Source organism: Limulus polyphemus, unplaced genomic scaffold (genome assembly GCF_000517525.1).
Source record: "Limulus polyphemus unplaced genomic scaffold, Limulus_polyphemus-2.1.2 Scaffold2802, whole genome shotgun sequence".
Classification (NCBI taxonomy): Eukaryota; Metazoa; Arthropoda; class Merostomata; order Xiphosura; family Limulidae; genus Limulus; species Limulus polyphemus.
Window position 1 is genome coordinate 53880 of NW_013668412.1, and position 23134 is coordinate 77013.

At 30.7% G+C, this 23134-nt stretch overlaps 2 protein-coding genes across 4 annotated transcripts in view; one reads left to right on the forward strand and one right to left on the reverse strand.

The window, feature by feature from the left end:
- Positions 1-1222: 1222 nt before the first annotated feature.
- Positions 1223-3545, forward strand: LOC106467934 (serine/threonine-protein phosphatase 2A activator-like). Of its 2 annotated transcripts, none has more exons than XM_013928318.2 (2): positions 1223-1300; positions 1918-3545. In XM_013928318.2, the coding sequence occupies exon 2, from the start codon at positions 1995-1997 to the stop codon at positions 2949-2951; it is 957 nt and encodes a 318-aa protein (XP_013783772.1). In that variant the 5' UTR covers positions 1223-1300; positions 1918-1994; the 3' UTR covers positions 2952-3545. The 2 variants fall into 2 exon arrangements, with proteins under 2 accessions (XP_013783772.1, XP_022251870.1); XM_022396162.1 differs by lacking the exon at positions 1223-1300 and adding an exon at positions 1445-1531.
- Positions 3546-10498: 6953 nt separating this feature from the next.
- LOC106467936 (CDK5 regulatory subunit-associated protein 2-like) overlaps positions 10499-23134 on the reverse strand; it is a 61919-nt gene continuing 49283 nt past the window's right edge. For both annotated transcript variants that reach the window (XM_013928322.2, XM_013928320.2), the window contains exons 21-28: positions 22962-23092; positions 21500-21661; positions 19773-20576; positions 18797-18939; positions 16884-17042; positions 12344-12412; positions 11971-12019; positions 10499-11589 (exon numbers count right to left, since the gene is read on the reverse strand). In XM_013928322.2, the coding sequence (XP_013783776.1) occupies positions 11501-11589; positions 11971-12019; positions 12344-12412; positions 16884-17042; positions 18797-18939; positions 19773-20576; positions 21500-21661; positions 22962-23092 (1606 nt within the window). In that variant the 3' untranslated portion in view covers positions 10499-11500. The remainder of the gene's footprint in view (positions 11590-11970; positions 12020-12343; positions 12413-16883; positions 17043-18796; positions 18940-19772; positions 20577-21499; positions 21662-22961; positions 23093-23134) is intronic.

Below are 23134 nucleotides of genomic sequence, written 5' to 3' on the forward strand. Positions count from 1 at the left end.
AAGTAAGGACTTGTGTTGTTAAAGTTTCGTCGGAACGAAGTTACGGAAAGTTAATTAACAAACGGAGACGTAACAATATCTTAATCTAAGTTATTAATAGGTCACGGTCTCCCAGAAAATATTGGCATATTGAAAATCAAAGTTGGGTCAGTAGAGCTCCCAAAGCAATTCAATTTATTATCTGCTGATATGTGTATGAAAAATAAAGATAAAGAAATGGTTCCAATATTTGTTGTAATATAGTAGCACTGTTTTCGCCCCCTGTTAGTTCAACTGTAAGTAAATAATTCTCTTTTTTCTTCTGTTAATACAATATCATTTGTGATAAGTTCACTTACGTTACCCCATGGATTACCATAGTTATATACAGAGCTTTTAATCATTCTCTTTTATGTCAAAAGTCCACACAGGCTGGTTCAGTTACTTTAAAGCCCAAGTGACACGACAAATTATTCTCCTTATCTCTGTTAAACTATGAAACTCACTTTAAAATATCACCCATTATGACTAAACTAACAATCAAGCAGTCTAACTTCACTTTCATTAAGTTAACTTTTTCTAACTTAACTTCTTTAGTAAATTCTTTAGAAATCGCCCATCATGGCTAAACTGCCAATAACTCAGTCTAGATCTGTCTAATTATCTCTAGCTTAACTTGCTTTTTTTTTACATTTTGGACGTCTGTTTATAAATATTCTGACTGAGGCCTAAAACTTTCTATATTACACACAAGGAGGAAAACTTAGAAACTTCGAGTAAGATTACGTCAACAATATTACTAAAGCCTAGTTCAACAATTAAATTGCATACACAACGTACAGCTGGTACCGAATTACATAATGAAACTTGTCATAACTATCGCTTTTAAAATAATTAACTTTTAACACTTGTTATAAAAACCAAATAACCATTAAATATTAAATCACTAAATAAACTAAATCATAACTATCATACTAAACAGTATTGTATATCCAACACAATACCATTGTGTACTTTTGGGCTTAACAACAAACAAAAGTCATCTTTTGTTGAAGTTTTTTTATTTTTCATGTTTGTTTGTAGTTAGGCACAAAGCTACATAAAGAGCTATCTGTGCTGTGATCCACCACGGACATGAAACCAGATTTTTAACGTTATAAGTTTTGATACTTATTGCTGAGCCATTGAGGGGCTTTATTTTTCTGATTTTTTGTCTTTCGTCACTTCACTTTATATAAGAAGGATAGATGGTGCTGTAGTCATATCCGGTTTACTCTTTTTTTTTTTCCACCGATAATAATCATTTTTGGAATTTGGGCATGTATGTTAATTCCTAATATATTCATAAAATATTATATTTTGTAAATGTATACATTTAAAGAAATATTTTTCAAATATTCCTTTAACATGTGTAACTAATATTAACTTCCGATCAGAGTAAGTTCCGTAATTTAAATTAGTACTTAGAGTTACGCTTACAGTAAGTTGAGTAACACAAATATGTGTAATGTACGTCGTAAATGTCACTGTCAAACTCAATAGATACTAAGAAGTAAGATAGTATTACTGTTACTAGAGATAATATTTTGTAAATTGTAATTTTTACAAATCCCAAAGTCACATTCAGTGTTGTTGTGTCTCATTTTTAGTCATTTATTTACGTTAGTTACATGTACATGCACGTTAAATGGCGTAAAAGAGAGAGAGAACAGGGTTTTCTTAGTGTTACACTATTTAATACCTTGTTTGTTTTTCTAGCCTGTCTTGGCGTCATAATTTGGATATTTTTACAAATCCCAAAGTCGCATTCAGTGTTGCTGTGTATATTTTTAGTCATTTATTTACGTTAGTCAGTTACATGCACGTTAAATGGCGTAAAAGAGAGAGAACAGGGTTTTGTTAGTGTTACACTATTTAATACCTTGTTTGTTTTTCTAGCTTGTCTTGGCATCATAATTTGGATATTTTCCCTCTTAGAAGAAAATTGCATTAAATACTAGCAGAAAGTTGAAAACATGGCATCAGAATGCAATGTTCAAATTGAACCAGAATGTTGTAGCCCCAAAGTGTTTGTCAAACCAAAGAAAGAAATTACTTCATTTGATCTCATGCAGACGTGGAATAAGTCTGAAGCTTACAATGAATACATAGGATTTATTATTGCTATGAATGAAGCTGTCAGAGGAAAAAAACTTACAGATAAATGCTTTGTGTCTCCTGTAACTTCTGCTTTGATTGAGCTTCTGAATACTTTAGATGGTTGGATAGACAAGATTCCTCCTATTGATCAGCCACAAAGGTTTGGAAACAAAGCTTTTCGCCAGTGGCATCAAAAACTAGTTGATGAAGCCGAAAGTCTGCTTAAGAATGCTATTCCTGAGCAAGCTTATGCTGCTATTATTGAACTTAGCCCATACCTGATAGACAGTTTTGGAAATCCTACCAGAATCGATTATGGTACTGGTCACGAAATGGCTTTTGCTATGTTTCTTTGTTGCTTGTTTAAAATTGGAGTAATGACAAAAGATGATTCTGAAGCTGTGGTTAACAGAATATTTGACTGTTATATGAAGATGGTTAGAAAGCTGCAGCTTACCTATCGAATGGAACCAGCAGGAAGCCACGGAGTATGGAGTCTTGATGATTATCAGTTCATTCCATTTATTTGGGGGAGTTCTCAGCTTATTGGACATCCTCGACTGGAACCTAAGTCATTTACTAATGAAGAAACTGTTGAGTTTTATGCCAAAGATTATATGTTTATGAGTTGCATACAGTTCATTTACAAGGTGAAGTCTGGCCCTTTTGCTGAACATTCAAATCAACTTTGGAACATCAGTGGCGTTCCCAACTGGACTAAAGTAAATGGAGGATTGTTGAAGATGTATAAGGCTGAAGTTCTTGGAAAATTCCCTGTTGTGCAACACACTTTTTTTGGATCCATTCTTTCATTTAAACAAGCTAAAACATAACCTAAAACTTCATGTGTTCTGAAACTTTTTTTTCATATAAAGAACTTAGTATAAATAAAGTGTATACTTAAATGTTTATGTATTACATTAGGTTATTTCATAGTTATTGCTACAGTAGTTGACATTCAAGTTTTAAAACTTATTATATTAACACATCTTGTGCATTAGTCTGTAGCATTCATTTGTTACAATTTTTATTTTTCAATTCCTTTAGTGAGTGCAACTTATCAAACAGATTTAAATGCATGTATATATTCTTGTATATTTAAAGCGTATTACATGCTGCGTGTTAAATAAATACATTGATAAAAATGCACAGTCTGATACTGCCACTGAGCTTATTTTTTGTTTTGTTTTTAATTGTAAAATTCTAAAAAGTGCTAAAATTAAAAACATTTTATACATTATAGGGAATTGTGTTGCTTCACAGAGGAGACTTCAAAAGATAAAAATTTTAAAAAGTAATGATGAAGCCCTTTTTTATAGGTGTTGTATATAAAGCAGAAATATCAACATTTTGTTGAGCATAAAACATTAACTAGTGACCATATGAAGACTGACCCAAATATGTAATGAAATTATTTAAAAATCTTAAAATTGTGCTTTAGCAAACTTTTCCACTTAGTCAATTGAGAACAGTATTTCAATTCTCATAGTATTAATTCTAAATATCTTTCATTATTATGTAACCCTTAGAAAAAATCACAAATTTTACAGTGCAAATGAATATTTTTGAATAAAAGTATGATTATAACAAAAAAAAAGGTTTATTAAGTTCGTGCTTTGCATTTTTTGGTTATTTTAAAATACTTAATAGAATCTGCAGTTTTAGATCAGTCTGTGTTCAAAATCACCTTTACCTACTAATCTCCCTGGATTATATTGATCAGGGAAGTATAATACATCAAGATGTATGAAAACTGATCCGAATTGAAGTTGTTATAACTATAATGAACATTCCTGCTACTCAGTTAATTGTAGCTACATTGGTTGTAGATCTCATTGAATGGATGGTTAAACCTCGGTCTTTGGCCTATAGCTTTTCTGTTTAGTTTATGTACAGTAAAAGGTGCTATTCAGTTTGAAATTTATTAAATAACACTTTTCATTAACATTTCAGGAAAGAAAAGTATTGATTCTTAACCTATTAGAGGAAACAAGATGATGACATTAATTCTGAGCATGTTAAGAAAAAATTGGGATGTTATTTACCCAAAGGTTTTGAAGAAGGTTAAGGATTGGATATGTGAACCACTGGACACTATTTGTTGGAAGTTTTTTTTTTTAATAGTAAGCAGATGACAGAAGATTGGAAGTTGGCTAATGTTATTCCTTTTTTTCACGGGAGGTGATATCTGTCCCAGAAGTTATAAGCCTATTAGTATTACAGCAGTGGTGTGAAAAGATTTTGAAAGCCTAATAAAAGATACTTTGCAAAATAATTTAACAACGTTTAAAATTTTATTGGATATCATGGTCTCGCATGGGGAGAATTTTGCCTTACTAATCTTTTGGCATTCTTTAAAAAGACTTCTACTAGGTGTGGATTTAATGTAGCTAGATTTTCAGAAAGCAATTGACAAGGTGCCACATGAAAGACTTCTTATAAAAATTATCTCTGTGTGTTTGGTGGGTAGTTTGGCTCATTGCTGGATGGAAGAAAGCAGAAAGTTGTTATAAATGGAACTCAATCAAACGAGGATACCTCTGGGGTTATTATTGGGAATTTTGCTCTTTTTGATTTACATCAATGATGTAGATGAAAGGATGGTCAATAAACTGTTTAATTTTGCTGATGATAATAAGGTTTTGGGTATTAATGGTGGTGAGAAGGATGCTGCTGCTTTATGGTCAATAAACTGTTTAAACTTGCTGATGATAAGGTTTTGGGTATTAATGGCTGTGAGAAGGATGCTGCTCCTTTACAAAAGGATTTTGGATTATTTGATAAGTTGGACAGATAAATGGCAGGTGACTTTTGATAAATGCAAGTTAGTGTATGAGTGATATCTTAATTTGAATTTTGAGTATAATTTTAATTGATGGAAATAACCTTAACAGTGCTATGGAAGAAAAGGACCTTATTGTTCAAAGTGATCAGTCTTTCAAGCAATCCAAGCAATGTGCTGTTGCTGCTGTAGAAAAGCAAATAGGATTTTAGGTTGCATCTACAAAAATATTGAATACAATTCTAAAGAGGTTATAATTTCATGACATAGATCATTGGTTAAGCCGCATTTGGATTATTATGTTCAGTTTTGGGCTCCTTACCTTTGGAAGGACATTACGTCATTGGAAAGGGTTCAGAGGAGGACTACTAGGATGGAAAGGTCAAGATCTCTGAAATTGTTTTCTCTTCAACTATGAAGAGATAGAGGGGATTTGCTTGAGGTGTTTAGGATTTTTAACGGAACTGATAGTGTTGATGCATCATCTTTTATCATACTTAATGATGAAAATGATAGGAGTAGTGGACAAAAGTATTAATTTTGGCATTGTATAAGTCATCTTCAACATAGGTAGCTTTATTTTTCTAACACTTAAGTAACAGATTGGTTAGCCCTTGGGATGTGGTGGATGCAGTTAATATAAGGAAGTTTAAATCAAGGCTCGATAAATACTTGAATGATAAAGGGCAAACTTTTAGTGTTATATTTTTAAGTTTAGTGGATGGGAGAGTCTAGATGAACCAACAGGTCCCCTGTTGTTCTTAAATTGTATGTATATGTAAGTTTAATATTAATAATGTGCATATGTATATATATATTGGTGAATATAGGATGTCTAGAAACTGAATTTTGCAGTAAACTGGGTTTTTGTTTTGCTTTCACTTATCTTGGTATATTGATTGATAATATTTGAACCATTTTGGACTAAAGTAAAAGAGAACATGAACTATTATTCTGTAAAGCACAATTTTCTATAGTTGAGAGTTACAGAGTTGCTCCTTGGGTATTGGTTTAGGTCACAAAAACATTTTGAAAGTAATATATTTATAAATTATTTTTACTTTTTTTCTACGAGTCTGAACTGTTGAGCATTATTCCTATGTAATGTACCCAAAAAATACATTAAATGAAAAAGATATAGTTATTATATGTGTGCTTTTTATTAAAATTATACAATTTACTCTGTAACTTGTATATAAAAGAGCATTTTTAATTAATATGTTACGATTTTAGGTGCATTTCCGTAATTTAATGTTAAGGTGCAAAAATAAAATTTAAATGGGAAATACGTGGAACTGTAGTGCTTTGATGACTCCAGAAAAGGCCTCAAGGGCTAAAAAAAAATGTCTATATTTTATGTTTGTTCATAAAAATAGGATAATTCATATTTCTTGAATTTTGTAATGTAAAGTTCTTGGTGGTATGACAATTGTCAGGTTTTTGTATTATATGTGGGTATTTAACTAATCCAGATTAGGGGCATTATGTTTGGAGGATGGGCGAGTAATATTTAAATAAAATATGCTGTGAATCTCGAGACTTCTGAAACTTTCTTTAGTGACATCTTACAGGTTTAAGTAAAACTGATATTTAGAACAAAATATCTATATAAGCCAGCATAGAGTGAGAGTGAAGTTATAAAAATATAACTCCAGTTAGAATAATGGTATGAGAGGCACATAAAGTATACAGGTTTTTTTTTTGTCCGACATAGTCACTACTATAAAACTGGGCAAGGTTCCCTGAAAGTTAGGACATCTAGTTACCTTAGATATGTATCCACTAAATAACATATGTACAGTGTTTTGTAAATTATTGTTTACAATACTGGGTAAAGTTAATAAGGTTCATTATACCTGCCTTTTATGTAGGTGTATTTTTATGTTACTTTGAGACATGCTAAAATAAATAGTTTAACAAATATTTTGATATTCTTTTTAATCTTATAACAATTCAAATAACACCAGTTTGCTGTAAAGAAACTGCTAGGATTTAGAAACTGGAAATGTAAAGATTTTGTTTCTTCTGAAAAGAAAAATAATATAAGAGGGGGGAAAACCAAACCACATAAAAACTATTTTCTAATTTTTTTGTTTCTGTACTTAAAAAAAAAGGTAAAAAGGTTATTCTATAAAAAATTATTAATTGTTTTGAAGATTTTAATATAAAATAATTAAAACACAATGTTCAGAGGGTGTACGAGATGGTAACTATGTAAGCCAGTACCCTATAGTGGGCTTTACTTTAGCTACTTCAAAAAGGATTTTAATACATATTTCATAATTTTTTTGTCTTTTAAATACTACTGAAAAGTACTTAGCTCAGAGGCTACAAAACTGATAGAGATAATTTTTTTAAAAGACTACGATACAGTTAATTATATATATATATTTATTTGTTGAGATAAGCAATAATACATATTATGGACTTAAATCATAAGATCCTTCCACATGATCTCCTGCTTCAGTTAGCCTGGTTGTAATAGTGATGTCAGGATATTTTACTTTAAAGACATACTAAGCAGGTTACACAAACTAAGTACAGAAACTACAGTGACAAAAATATTTCAATTCAAGAAGGTGAAATATAAAGATGTCCCCTCCCCTTTTTTTGTGCAGTAAAATGAAATTAGAGATAAAATATCCAAATACTAATAAACAACCCTATAACACCAAATTTATTATTTTGCTTCTTTAATTATATATTTAACAGCTTCTTTAGGGAAGTTCTACTAAACCACAAACTGTAACTGACAGTACGTAGATTTACTTGGTTTAAATAGTAAATTCTAATCAAATCAGTAGTGTGTGTTTGACATTTTAAGTGGTAAAGCTTATTGTTGATACAATAAACTGCTGCCTATAGTAAACAATAGTTTTATCTAAATTACAAATTGAAATAAAAGATGAAAATAATTATAATTATAGGTGTCTTCCTTTGTCCTTGGTCATCTGTGGTCATAGTTGTTTGACGATAAGAGCTTCTTTATTTTTTTTTTAGTGTACTTGGCTTTGGTAAGGATTTATTTAGAAAATTGTGGATTCATACTAGGAGTTATTTGTCCATTTACAGTTTGTATTTTAGTAGAATGCTCCTGAAGAAGCCTTAAAGCGAAATTAGAGAAAAAATAATATATTTGGTCTTAAAAGATTGTTCATTATTACTAGTATTAAAACGTCTTTTGTATGCCAGTATGCGCAATAGAAATTAAATAATGTGTATCTAACTACTGTTAAACAGATAAGATTTTCTACATTTTTTTAACTTGAGCCGATTCAACTGTGAAACTTGTGTTTTATTAGATGGTATTTGAAAAAAATGCTGTATTAGTGCAGAATAAAGACCACCCAAATTTAGGAAATTTTGCTTCAATTAGTTTAATGACTGTGTTAAAACGGAGGGACAATTTGTTATTTTGATTTTTAACCAACTTTTGTGCCGTCCTTTTTCCTAACTTGTTAGTACATTAAATTATTATTTTTGGAGAAAATAAAAGGTAAGTTAAAAAATACAGTGCAGTAGGATGTTAAAAGAAAATATTTGTAGTTTCAAGTATTAGCTTCTAAATAATCCTTAAAATTAAGTTCTTTCTAGGGTAATCAAGATGCTTCTAAGTTTATATAATTTCCTTATTTATCATGTATGCCTGACTTGTTAATAGGATTTTTTACTTATTTCCACAATTTTCAAATATTGTACTCTTATCTAATCCTAAATCAACCTTTTAGACTTGTAGATATTCCTTTTTATTTTGTTCCTATCAATGTTTAACACTTCTATATCATATACTTATGTACCAATCTTAACACATATCTTTGAGGATATTTTAAGAATTGTTTCATCAAACGTCGTTAATGTTTAAGATGCGTTAAGTAATAATTTCAAAAAACTTTTAAAATCTAGCAAATTTATTTGGATATTGTTTTCGTACGTGTCCTTTTACTGATTTGTTGTTTTAGTAAATAAGCAATACAAAACTTTATTTTTCATAGCTTGTCTAGTGATATTATTAGCGTGTACCACAACTGAATGTAAAATAAAAAAAAGCTGACATGCTGAATTAGGACTATACAGGAGAACTTGTGTGGGAAAAAAAATTTATTTACAGCTATTATTTCACCAAAATGTATGATGCCTGAAAGTAGCGTAAATAATTGCGTTTGAGGTCGAAAATTTCTTTAATTTAGGCTTTATCAACGGGACTGTTTTAAGTTTCGGCATTTTTGTAAATACGGATTTATTATATTACATTCACATGGCAAGGTATATTGTATCAGACTCACTTTACCCCATTGTATATCTTAACTGTGGTTAAAAAATGAGATAAGGATTCTTGTTAGTTAATACAGATACTTTTAAATCCTTTCGGTTTTCTGATATTACTGACATCTACTCAATATCGGCAAGGTATATTGTATCAGACTCACTTTACCCCATTGTATATCTTAACTGTGGTTAAAAAATGAGATAAGGATTCTTGTTAGTTAATACAGATACTTTTAAATCCTTTCGGTTTTCTGATATTACTGACATCTACTCAATATCGGCAAGGTATATTGTATCAGACTCACTTTACCACATTGTATATCTTAACTGTGGTTAAAAAATGAGATAAGGATTCTTGTTAGTTAATACAGATACTTTTAAATGTTTTCTGATATTACTGACATCTACTCAATATCGTTGTGCAGTTTCATGCTCTCTGACTAATTTTTTTAATGCTAGTTATAATAGTGTGACCAGAAATAATTGATTGTTAAACTTTCAGTCTGTTTTAAAGTACACTCTATAAAAAATATATATATTCATTAAAAAAGCAGACATTTTCATGCAGTGAATTTATTATGACTTTCTTTCAATTTAAATTAATTGATGAAAATAATTCGAAGTTCAGTCCATGTAATGATAACAAATTAATTTATTCTTTTCGTAACATCCTGCAACCTTGTATACTGTTGTACTTTAGGCCTAAGCTTATAAACAATGTTCACATGGAAATACCTTCCCAACGATACTAGGACTAATGTAAAAAAGTAAGTGATTGAGTAAGTGAATGTACACGATAACTAACAATGATACAAATACTCCATGGAACTGACTGACTCAATACTCCTTCACTGATTACTCATATTTTTGTGTGTGTAGCCTAATTTCTAGACACTTTGCCTAGATTCTGAATATTCTAGAACTTATTTGATCTTAACATAATGCACTCTCTAGCTAACATCTAAATTACAATATTTAAAATATAGCCTACAAAAATAAGTATATTTTACAGTATTTGCCAATTTCCTGGAGAACTGGGGCATACCAACTTTTTATGTAACATGAAGTGCCTCGGATTAATATTGTCTCACAGAAACATGGCAAAAAAAACGTTAAAAGCCAATAGGCCTTTGATTTTAAACCTGCAATAGACAAGTTAAATGGAAAGTGGAAAAAAACCTGTAGTTTGCCCCTGATGAAGAAATGCCCTCCTCTTGAAAGCATTTAGGTTATTATAGGGTTTTATACTTCTGTACTGCAAATATACCTGTGTACTATCTAAAACTCATAATACATGTTTAAGATCAAAGCAAGGAAAACAAAGACACAGACTTATAATCAAAAGTTTATTTGAGATCTTCCATCTTTCCAAAACTCCAAGATCCAGCAATGCACAGGTTTTAACTTTCACACACATTCACTCAAAATGTACATTTTTTTTAATACTTGCTATCCTTTTTTTTTATGCTAGTTACCAAAAAAATACATTTACTATACAATTAGGTTTGGTATATTTGTTCGAACAACATGTTCATGGCCTTGTTAATGTATATATATATATATATATATCCAAATATTAATTAAATGCTATATCTTGTTTGGATAGAAGCAACCACCCGTAACAGCAGTGAGTATTTTCAAATATCTAATTTTCTCATCAATAGCTTCAACCTCATGAAGATATTATTAACTATCTTAACGTATATATATATTATATATTTAACTATTGGCACATTATCTTCCCCAATGGAAGGACTCTTCTTTGATCTTGTATAAATAATACTCCAGAAAAATAATTGTATAAACTTGTGACTGTAGTCTTATCACTTTGTGAACAGGTGGAAACTCAATATACACATGTGGATATAAAATTGAAATCTGAGTTACTTCAGTGTTAAGTTAAAATATTACCAAATCAACATATAAATTTCATACCAAGTGTAATATTTTCCAATCAACTAAGGTGTGTCTAATACTTGTCTCTTTCGAGTGCTCGGCAACGAATAACTAACTAGTTACCCACATAGTTCAAGTATGTTCCATTTTTAAAATGTGAGATATAAAAACCAGTCTCGTGTAGAAAGAAAAAAGCCTCTGTGGAATAAAAGTGTAGACATTTTGTCTTATAAGAATGACTTAATGTATTTTTTTACATGCAGCATTTTGATCGACAGCCACGTTTATCATTACTTATACATTTAAAAACTACAGTCTGGAGAAAAACTAGGTCACTGTTTCATGGCTATACTTAGCCATTTATAAGTGATTATCCCAAACTACATCTTATTCTCTGGTTCCTTCCTCATGAATATTTTTAGGGTTACTTTCTTCACATCAAATAATTCCTACAGGATATTTTGTGGATTTCCCATCACCTGCCAAGTTGCCTTTGGCTTGTTGGAGCACCAGGCAGGTCTTAGTTACTGAAAATAAATTAATTTAAAGATTTGACGAGCTAGCTGAGAATTGTGACATAAAAATAATTTTACAAATATTAATCAGAAATTATATTCAGTTACTTGAGTTATTATATTCATAATTACAATCTGTTAATTATTGAAATATAATAAAGACAAAGTATTACTTGATCAAAACAATTAAATAATTCTAACATGATGTTCCCAGATTTTCTAAAGTATCTCTTACTTTTGTATACAATAACTTTGATCCGAAAAAAAATAAAAAAAGTTGCCGAGGCAATTAATAATGTTCTTAGGAATTAAAATTACAACTTAAATTCTTTTAAAAAAATTGTTTGGTTTTAGGGTATATAAGACACTATATAATAATCACTTTTCACTTACATTGTCTTGTAATAGCCCTTTCCATTCCATCTTTTTCTCGTTTAACAACCTAAACGTAGGCATAAATAGTTCAAGTATTAACTTTTAGTTAGCTACATATATAAAAGTTACAAAAACAAACATTTGTGCAAACACTGACAAAATTTATTAGGTACTATATACTAAATTGAAGGATTCCTCCAAAATTATTGTGTTGATACAATTTGAAAGAAGTACATTTCTTCCTATCTTCAGTGCTAATGTCATCAGAAAACCCTTGAAATGTGATTTCTAATAGTTTCTATCTAATCAACTCAATTCATGCATTAATCAGAAAAAACATATAATCCCAAAAACTAATTTGTTTTCTAGTGACATTTGATACTGTACTTACAGCAAGCTTCTTTGTAGTTTCTTCCAACTGTTTTTTTACTTCACTCAGCTCTTCTTGTAACTTCTGATTCTGCCAAAAAATAATTTCTTTGTAAAATAACACTACTTTATAGAACTAAACAATTATAAAAAGCAGAACATATTTCAAAACCTACTGCTTTCTTTCAAACTTTTGAATTTTGTTGAAACATATTTACTCATTTATATATAACCTAAAAACTTAATAATGTGGTTTTAGTAAAAAATTCATTCTGTTTCTATGTATTTAAATTTAAAATGTTATGAGATAAGCTGTAGATCACAACTGCCAGCAAACTGACTTCTAATTTATAGCATATAACTAAAATAACTTACTAGCACTGTGGTGGGGAAAATTCTAAATTAGTTAAAATTTCATTATGATTTTCATAAAGTAACAGTGGGCAAATATTCAAAGAAATAAATCGTTTGAGTGACTTAACAGAGATAAGAGTCCTACAAACTGTAGGAAGTGTAACAATGTGTGTATTTCTGAGCTGTAAATATATCAATGATTGATCCCCAACCGTCATAAATACTGAGGATGCCCTTTATTTTTAATTAAGTTTAAGTTCTATTTTTTTTCAGTTGCATGTTTAAACCTTATAACTGTCCTGTCTGATAATTTAAATCTGTACATGGTGTCAGAAGAGATATAGATTTTTTAAAATGTGAAACACAAAAATATTTACAGCAAAAGTGCCACCAGTCCTGGAAAAATTAGTACTGATAGGCAAACTTAAATCAAATTGGAAAGCATTCAAACAGTAGTGGAAAGTCTATGAAATAGTGTCTTTGAGAAAGTGAGTACTAGAGCTGACTGATTAACCTGACTAATTAATATAACCAGTTATCTATGAAAACAGATGCAGTGTTTTGTAAATTAACTGATTAATCAAAATTTCTTACATCAATTAATATCATGAAAATAATTAACTAATGAAATTAGTGTCTCTGATTATTGCTATTTTTGATTATTCAAACTACCCAAGAAATCAGACTATATAATTTTTCATTGTTACTTTCAATTAATTCAGGATTGTTAAGCTTATTTATTAGTGTCATCGCTCGTGAAATTACAAACTGATCAAAATTAATGTTTCCAATATTACTGTTTTTGATTATTCCAAATATCCAAGTTTTGTGTGACTGATGATTAAATTCCAAAATAATTCAGCCGTTGCGAGTTGCTGTGTTTGTAATGTTTTGAGAGTGATGTGCTGGACATCTATAAAGAAGAGGGCTTGAGAAATTGGATAACTTCTCTATTGAAAAAAATGAATTAGGCAGAAAATTGGCACAATATTTTAACTACAGAGATCAAAAAGAAATAATGATCAGAGATAGAATAGGTACAATGATTAATAATTAAAATACTAGAGCGAGAGACAACATTAATGTTACAGCAGTGCATTGAAATATACAGAGAACAGGAACAGTCAACATTTCAAGTATAAGTCATAGAACAGGAACAGTGAACATTAATGTTACAGTAGTGCGTTGAAATATACAGAGAACAGGAACAATCAACATTTCAAGTATAAGCCATAGAACAGGAACAGTCCACATTAATGTTACAGCAGTGCGTTGAAATATACAGAGAACAGGAACAATCAACATTTCAAGTATAAGCCATAGAACAGGAACAGTCCACATTAATGTTACAGCAGTGCGTTGAAATATACAGAGAACAGGAACAATCAACATTTCAAGTATAAGTCATAGAACAGGAACAGTGAACATTAATGTTACAGTAGTGCGTTGAAATATACAGAGAACAGGAACAATCAACATTTCAAGTATAAGCCATAGAACAGGAACAGTCCACATTAATGTTACAGCAGTGTATTGAAATATACAGGAACAGTTAACATTTCAAGTATCAATCATAGAACAGGAACAGTCAACATTCCAAGTATCAATCATAGAACAGTAACAATCAACATTCCAAGTATCAATCATAGAACAGGAACAGTCAACATTTCAAGTATCAATCAGGTCAGGCAAAGAAGAATTGCTTGTTCAAACAACAAATGTAAAAATTCCATTGAAATTAAAGAACAGTTACAGTTTTGGTAGAAGTAAAAGATAAGGTGGAGGAGAGAGATAAAAGAGAAAAATGTGTATAAAAAGAGTAGAACGATACATGAAATGTTCAACTGTCTAAAATATGGCAAAAAATACACACATATTGTAAAGGGAAAAATTGCTTTAAGGGGTGTTGGAAAAACAAGTAAAAGATGATGAAAACAAAATCTATGTGAGAATAGATGTGATGACTGGAAACCAACTCATTTTTTGCTGGAGAAAATCAAAGGTAATGAGTGTTTAGTAAATATGGGGGAGTGTAAAAAATCAAATAATAAAGTGTTACGGGCACAAGTGAATGTAAACCAGTTGTATACTTAGGCCATAGTATACGAAAGGATGCTTTAAAACTACACCCATAAGAAATATGAGCCATCGTAGAAATGCCAAAACCAAAAGTGAAAAAAAAAAAAAGATTCTCAGGTGCAGTGAACAATCTTAAAATTCATTCTGCCACTCACAACAATAATGAGTTCGATACGAAGACTCCTAAAGGAAGAAATGGCATTAACATAGGGAAGAAAAAAAAGGAAAAAGCTTTTGAGGAAAAAATAAAAATACTGACCAAAAAAACTGAGGCCTGTACTAGAGTTTTTGACATTGATAAGTCAGGAGTGATTGTGATGAATCAAAAAAGGAATTAGGAGCAACAATCTATCAAGAAGAAAATCAACTAGTTATGAATTAAGAGTCATGACTGAAATTGAATAAGGATACATACAACTCAAACACGTTAGTATTTGCCATGGAAAAATTTGATCAGCCTACATATTCTCATTGTATTTTTTAAGAATCTGAAGGCCCAAATTATACAATTTTTTTTTTTTTTGGCAGCTGAATTTTACTTCCTACCATGATGCCAACGGCTGCAGCATCTCCAAAGTTATAAAACACTATACTGCATTTACAGAAAATATAAATTTGGCTTAATATTTAAACCTGTGAAGGACATGATAGTTTCAGACTTGTCAATACAGGTGGGTGAGCCAGAAATTTTCAGCGTTGAGCTGAGCTATGTCACTGACTTGGATCTACAAGCCAAGTCAAAAAAACATATACATATGATTAAAAAATACTATAGAGACTGAACAGAATGAACATTTTATTCAATGCAAATGCATTTTGGAATGATAAGAAAATTTTGCAGCTTATTTTCTGTATTTTAACTAAAATTATAAGTCTAATATTAAATATGTTAATACTGTGTAAAAAAGTTTAGCATCCTGCTTTTAACTTATATCATTAATTATAAGGCTGCATTGGCACACCTTTCTTTCTCTTTAATTTATATCCATTTTCACGTATGCGGTCTGACTCGCTCATCAACTTTTTCAAACATTTCTCGGCCCAGTTTGAGCTGATTAAATATTTGTGTGCCAAAGCTAAAAAATACCCTCCATTTTTAGTTAAGTCTAAAGTTTTTCAATTAAGTCTTAAGTGCCAAAGCTAAACAAAGAATATCTCATCAGATATTAACAGAAAGGGAAACAGGAAAAAGTTCAAAGTAAAGTAAACACACACACACCAAGATCATACAATATCGTAAGTAAAAATGGAACAGACTACAGATGAAACAACAGCTGGAAAAGATGAAAATTACCAAAAACAAAACTGTTGAGAACAAAGAAAGATCTAGGAGAATGACTATAAATACCGCTGCTCTCCTACTGTGACCACAATGATACAAACACACCAGCCGTGATGACACATAGTTGTAGTGTATTTCAAAAAACAATAGGATTAATGATTATGAACTTTAAAATGGGGATTTTTAATTATATGTGTATTGTTGGTTTTTAAATAAATTTATCACAAACTTCATAACTACTGAAAGTACCCTCAATTTTTAGTTAAAACTTTTGGCAGTTGCACATTGTTATAAAATTGAACAAAAGACTTGATTTAAGCAAGTTTAAACCTTATAACTGTTTCGTCTGATCTCTTTAATTATTACAGACAGCACTTATGATCTGCTGCTCAGTATGTTTAGATATTATAAAAGTTTAATTTTATAAATTACAGTACAATAAATTATATCAACACAATTTATCTATGGCTTCTGTTATAAGCCAAACAAACCGTTTATATTTTGTAAGGATTTACCAGTTTAAGCATTGGAAATTATTTTGAAAAAGTACTTGAGATGCTTTAAAGAATATATATATACACAAGTTCTTCTACCCTTTCACAGCAGTGTTGCTGATTTATTCTGAGTAGATATTGTCTACCGAGTTTACTAATATTTTCCATAATATGATTTTAGTCTAATTACTACAACTATGCATTAAAACTGCTTACCTAATGAACACATTGCTCACAATATTTCTTAATGACATCTTGATCATCACAAAATATTAGACCATTTTGACTGTGAGTTTAAAAGTAACACTACAGCTGAAACTGAGTCTCAGCCAGACTATCTATTTCTTGCTCACCTCTTTATTCAGAGAACTAACTGCAAAAGACCTGACAGCTTTCTTTGAAGGTAGTGATGCTAACTGGAAACAATTGATTATGTTCCAGGATTTCTCCAGACATCTGTCCACATCACTACAGCTGGAGTAAATATCTTTTAATGTGTTATATTCTAAATTCTGAAAGAAGAAAGAATTCTTTATTTTAAACTAAGCATATGTTTGGTCAACTTAAAATGACTTCAGTTTTGTTTTCATTTAAGTGAAATCCTACTTTTTTTTTTGTTATCTTTCCTTAACATAAAAAATACAAACACAAGCAGTTAACTTCATGAGTATAAAGCTTCTGACCATAAGTAAAGTTGACCTCTATTAGCTATTAAGCAAAAATTTTATTTATTCTACAAATTTCAACAGATTAAATTAATATATAAAATTATGACATTCCTTTGAGGTTGGCCTCCCAGTGGCACAGGGGTATGTCTGCAGACTTACAATGCTAGAAACCGGGTTTCGATACCCGTGGTAGGCAGAGCACAGATAGCCCATTGTGTAGCTTTGTGCTTAATTACAAACAAACCTTTCAGGTTGATTTCGGAAACGTTATTAATTTACTTTCCACAAGAACATGATCACTGAAAAATTAATTTAAGCCATTCCCTATTCTACTAATTAATCAGATTTGTTTCTTATTAATCACAAATCCACAAAATAGGCTATTTGTGCTGTGCTCACGGTGAGTATCAAAAACTCAAATTTTAGCGTCATAAGCCCAGACTTACTGCTGAACCACTGGAGGTCTAATTAATAAGAAATAATAAGTATAAATATCAAATTTTTGTCTCTAGAATTAAGTAAGATAAAACAACTGAGCTGTAGTTCTAGAATACATATATGATTAAGTCTAATACATAAATGTGCAATAGCTAAACAAATTTGATGTTAACAGCTGATCAAATTCACAACACTTGGGAAGTAGATGAGTATAGTGAGAATATACCTTCACTGAATACCATTTAATTAGTTGAAGCTGATTAAACACACAAGTTTTCGTTTTATTATTTGATAAATGCATATATATATATATGTATGAACAAAGGGCAATTCCTTTGTTGAGTATGTACCATCTTAGTAGTTACAGCTGATTAAACATTTAAAATTCCAGGGAGTCACTTTTAGAGAGTACAAGTATGATAGAATCCTTACTTTTATGGAGTACTATCATATTATTAAAAACTGGTTACACTTACTATATATTCCATGGTCTTAATAAGAAATTGTACAGTTATGGAAAGGGTCACCAAATGTACCAGGGATCATCTAACTGGTTAAAATTACACAGTATTACTTAGGATATGTACGTGCAAGATGAGTTTGTTTTGAATTTTGTGCAAAGCTACTCAAGGGCTATCTGTGCTAGCCTTCCCTAATTTTGAAGCGATAGACAAGAGGGAAAGAAGCTAGTCAACACCATCAACTGCCAAAACCCTTGGACTACTCTTTACCAATGAATAGTGGGATTGAAGGTCATATTATAATGTCCCCAGAGCTGAAAGTGCAAACAAGTTCAGGGAAAGGATTTAAACACACTATTATCAGATTGCAAACTAAGTGCCCTAACCAAGCATGGAGTGAGAGTCAGTACTGTTACTGAGTGCCAACCAAACTTACTAAAGGCTGGTCACCAGGGCTTAAAACATTTTCTTAAGTATCGATTTACAGAATAAAGATACAAAAAAATTCTTTGTGATAACTGATAGCTAGCTAATGAACAAAATCTTTCAAAATTATTTTCTTAATGGTATCCCCTTGTAAGTCTTAACATAAAACTTAGCTAAAAATATTTTCTTTTTTTTTTCATCTTACAGACTTAGTAGACTCACTAAGACTTGACTTAGAGCTTATATAGTTAGGGAGTTCAGCTTATTCCTGACCTGAGCAATCACACCTCTCAGTAGAACAAGACTTTCTCTTATTTCTTTCTTTAGTAACTGGTAGTCCTTAAGCCGACACGTAGCATGTGGCTCTCCTTCCCCTAATTCAGGAACAGATGCTGAGAAACCATGCCCACTTAGACCTAAAAAGACCAAAATGACACTGACCACAGGTATAATAACTGATGTGTTAATTTTACAGTTGTCAATAATATAGCTATGAATGTTCCACTAAGTCCTTTTCTAGCAGAAAGTCTTCGTAAAAGGAAATTATTCTAGAATATTTACGACTGTTCATAGGCTTTGTTCAGTTTCCTGACCAATGAAAACAAAATATTTGCATCCAAACTCACAAAGGGGATTAAGTTTCATAAAAATTTTTACTATTATTTGACACAAGACAATAAAATGAGAAACTTTTTAAGCAAAAAAAAAGAATATGATCAGTAATTTTTTTTTATTCTTTTGTAAACTCTGTCATTTATTACTCTTTTACAACACTACCACTATTAATAAAGTACATTGTACTGAAAAGGACAATGTAATAAGTACTTCTCAACATGAACTTGTGTACGATTTCTTGTTAATATTCGGGAAAACATATATATATATATATATCTAAAGAAAATCATTTTAATGAAAATGTACTGAACAAGTTACAATTATTTAACAACAATTTTTTTCTCCATGATATGTTAACTATAAAATGAAACAGACTTTAATAGTGATGATTTTTCATAAGACCAAGTTTTTACTATTTATTTAGTAGGTATTACCTTTGCAGGTCAATCAGTACACAAGTCACTTAAGACTTAATACAGAAACGTTGTCAAGCCCATTCCAAGATTTCCTGAGGTTTAGATACTAAATTATTCAGTTTCACATTTATCATGCAGTATGGTTAAAAACTTTATGTACTCAAAGTAACTTATAACACATTATTTTATTTAGCTAATCATCTTTAAAATAACTTTACCTGCAGTATCAAGTGGAAGTTGTTCTCCAGCAAATGTTCTGTTTATCTTCGAGTTTTCATTTGTCTTTCTTTTCCTTACAAGCTGGATTGTAACAGAGCGTTTGGATGATACAGCTACAGCAAGTTTATTCCAGGTTGTAAATACAGGCTCCTCTCTATCCCCACCTTCATGATTTGGATCTGACTCTATACCAAGGTCAGGAGAAGAATTGCAAGGTCTTCCAGTAACAGACAGTTCAGTACCATTGGAGTCATGTCGAAATCCTTCTTTTTCAGTACTGGACTGATGGCAAGAGCCATCTGAGGATTCCAAGCTCTTTGTTTGTTTAATTGGATAATGATCCAGTATATCTTTAGGTAAGACTGTAAGAGACAGAGTTTCATAGTCACCACTACTGACTGAACACTGTCGAATAAAGGGTTTTTCGCAAAGTTCATTATTTTCTGCATCATATGTAGATATATGGTGTTGGAGAGATCCTTCTGAACTGCTGGCATCTGTGGTAGTTGGACTGTTCAATAAATGATCTCCATGCAATTCTTTTCTGATAGAACTCGCACCCATATCTGTGTGTGTCTTATTTTCACTTCCGTTCTTGAAAGTCCAATGAGTTGGGTGATTTATAGGTTCACGGAACCCACTGAGATGAAAATAGGGATTTTTGTCTCCAGCAGAAGACAGTGAACTTTCTGGACTGCTGGGTTCTAAGCTTTCTGATTGTGTATTAGTTGTATGTGTGTAACTACCAGTGCTAGCCAAAGACAGAGTACTGGCAGGGGAGATGGACTGCTCGCTACCCAATCCTAAAGCAATGAAATAGTATTTAAGGTTTCTTAATTAAATTACAGAGAGTACACATGACAGACAATTATCAAAGTGTAAACTAGGCCTTATCTTACAAAGAAAATTATATAAAATGAAAAATTTAACATTATTTTTAAAAGAGTTAAATGCACAATAACTTTTTATTGTAAATACATGTTGATTAAAATCAAATATTAGAAATTTGTTTAGAAATATTGTTGAAAATATCATGTAGTGTTGCATTTAAATATTTATTTTGATAATCGTAAAGAAATTATAATTTCTGAAGATATAAACACTTTTTACAAAAACTATATTTATGTAAAACAAACAATACAACTTAGAACATAAAACAGTTCACAAGGGGATGACTTCCTGATAGTATGTAACAAGACGAAAACACAGGAGTGAAGAATACCATTTGGAATGTTCCAGACAATTACTGTCTAAAAATTAGGAACAGAAACTACAGGAAAAAATAGTTGATCTACAGGCATTATTCCTTTTAGGTCATGGATTAGTTATTGAAAAAAAAATGTAAAAGTAATAGCCAAAAAAAAATATGAACTATAAACCTTTGCACTGATACAAACAAAGTTCTAATTCAGTGTCACAATAATTTACAGATTTTAATAAGGCCTCAGATAGAAATACATAGGTTGCTAAACAAATCCAAAAAACAAAAAAAAGAGGCACAAGAAAGTCTTTAAAAATTGGCCAAGATATGAAATAAGTATCTAAAAAGAAACTTTTTCAAACAGAATAATTGAAACGATTCCAAGATGTTTTATACAAGATAATTGTGCTTTCCATACACATGGGTATAAATGTTATGAAACTGCAATGTGAACTTCGGTGTATATTTTGGTGGTTTATAAAAACCGTTTGCATTAAAAAAAAAAAAGTTAAGATGTATTCTGACCTTGTGTACTGGAATTAATCCCTTCTTTCCTGCTTGTACATTGTTTAATGTCTCTATGAAGTCTTCTGTTGAAATCAGTGCTCTTGGTAAGAGCTATTCGCAACGGTTGTAGTTCTTCAACAAGTTCAAGAAGCAATGTTTTGTTTGTTTCTTCTGCCTGGTCTATAAGTTCATGTATGGAAAGAATATATGACATACAATCCCAAACCATATTTTTCTAACTTTTATACATGCACAATCATAACCTCAAAACAGAAATTTTCGTATTTCATAAATAATAAGGAATATTTTATTGCAAAAAAATATTTTTCTGCCTTAGCGCAGGATAAAGTCAAATATTTTTATGAGTGTTGCTGAGTATAGACACACAGTTCTAGATAAAATTATAACTGTTAACTTATGAAGTTAAAAATTACCATACATGCATGAGAAATTAGATAAGAAAACATAATCAAGTCACTATTAATTCACAATCTAAAATCACATTTTTTATCATCCTCTACCCACTTTTAGTCAATTATTCTACGCATGATGACTCATTGCAGTCATTGACAAAGTTTTTATTGGAGAATTTTTCTAACCTTTCATGCATTTCACCTTTTATTTGCACAAAACTATGATGGAACCAAGTTTTCAGTGCATAGAAGCCAATGAATTTCAAAGTAAAAACTAACCAGTCAATAAAACAGAAGTTTAGAAGCAACAGTTATAACTGGACCTATCATAAAACTTTGACACATCTTTTACCTTTCAGAGATCAAGGATAAATAAACACAACTAGTGTTTAAATGTTTAAAACCAGGTGATCAAGATTGTGTCATGATTTATGTTTAAAACCAGGTGATCAAGATTGTGTCATGATTTATGTTTAAAGCCAAGTGATCAAGATCGTATCATGATTTATGTTTAAAACCATGTGTTCAAGATCGTATCATGATTTGTGTTTAAAACCAAGTGTTCAAGATTGTGTCATGATTTATGTTTAAAACCAGGTGATCAAGAATGTATCATGATATATGTTTAAAACCAAGTGATCAAGATCGTATCATGATTTATGTTTAAAACCAGGTGATCAAGATCGTGGCATGATTTATGTTTAAAACCAAGTGATCAAGATTATGTCATGATTTATGTTTAAAACCAAGTGATGAAGATTAATCTTGATCACTTGGTTTTAAACATAAATCATGACACATGTCATGATTTATATTTAAAACCAAGTGATCATGATCATGTCATGATTTATATTTAAAACCAAGTGATCAAGATTGTGTGCAAGGCTCAAAATCTAGCTGGTTTATTTCAGGTAGACTTCTAATTAAAAGTGAGTTCTGTTTGTTTTTTATATATTTAATGGTTCTTTAAAAAATTCATTTTGGTCATCTGTTTTGTTTTGTTTTCTTCCCAATGTCATTACACAGTATAAATGTAAAGCTAAATTTAATTAAATAGTTTGGTTTACCTTCTACAGAAGCAAGGTCCTCTTTCTGAACACCTAACTTATCCGCAGCTTTCAGCTCTAGCTGTAGGCATTTATTTAATTGTGTTACTTCTTCTAACCTCTGCTGAGTAGTGTTCAGTTCCTCTTCCAACCTATAAGAAAATATCTTACCATGATAATCTGCACTCTACAAC

Bases quoted from the DNA above. Each gene is read 5' to 3' on its own strand.
- LOC106467934 (XM_013928318.2), top strand. From the start codon at position 1,995: ATGGCATCAGAATGCAATGTTCAAATTGAACCAGAATGTTGTAGCCCC.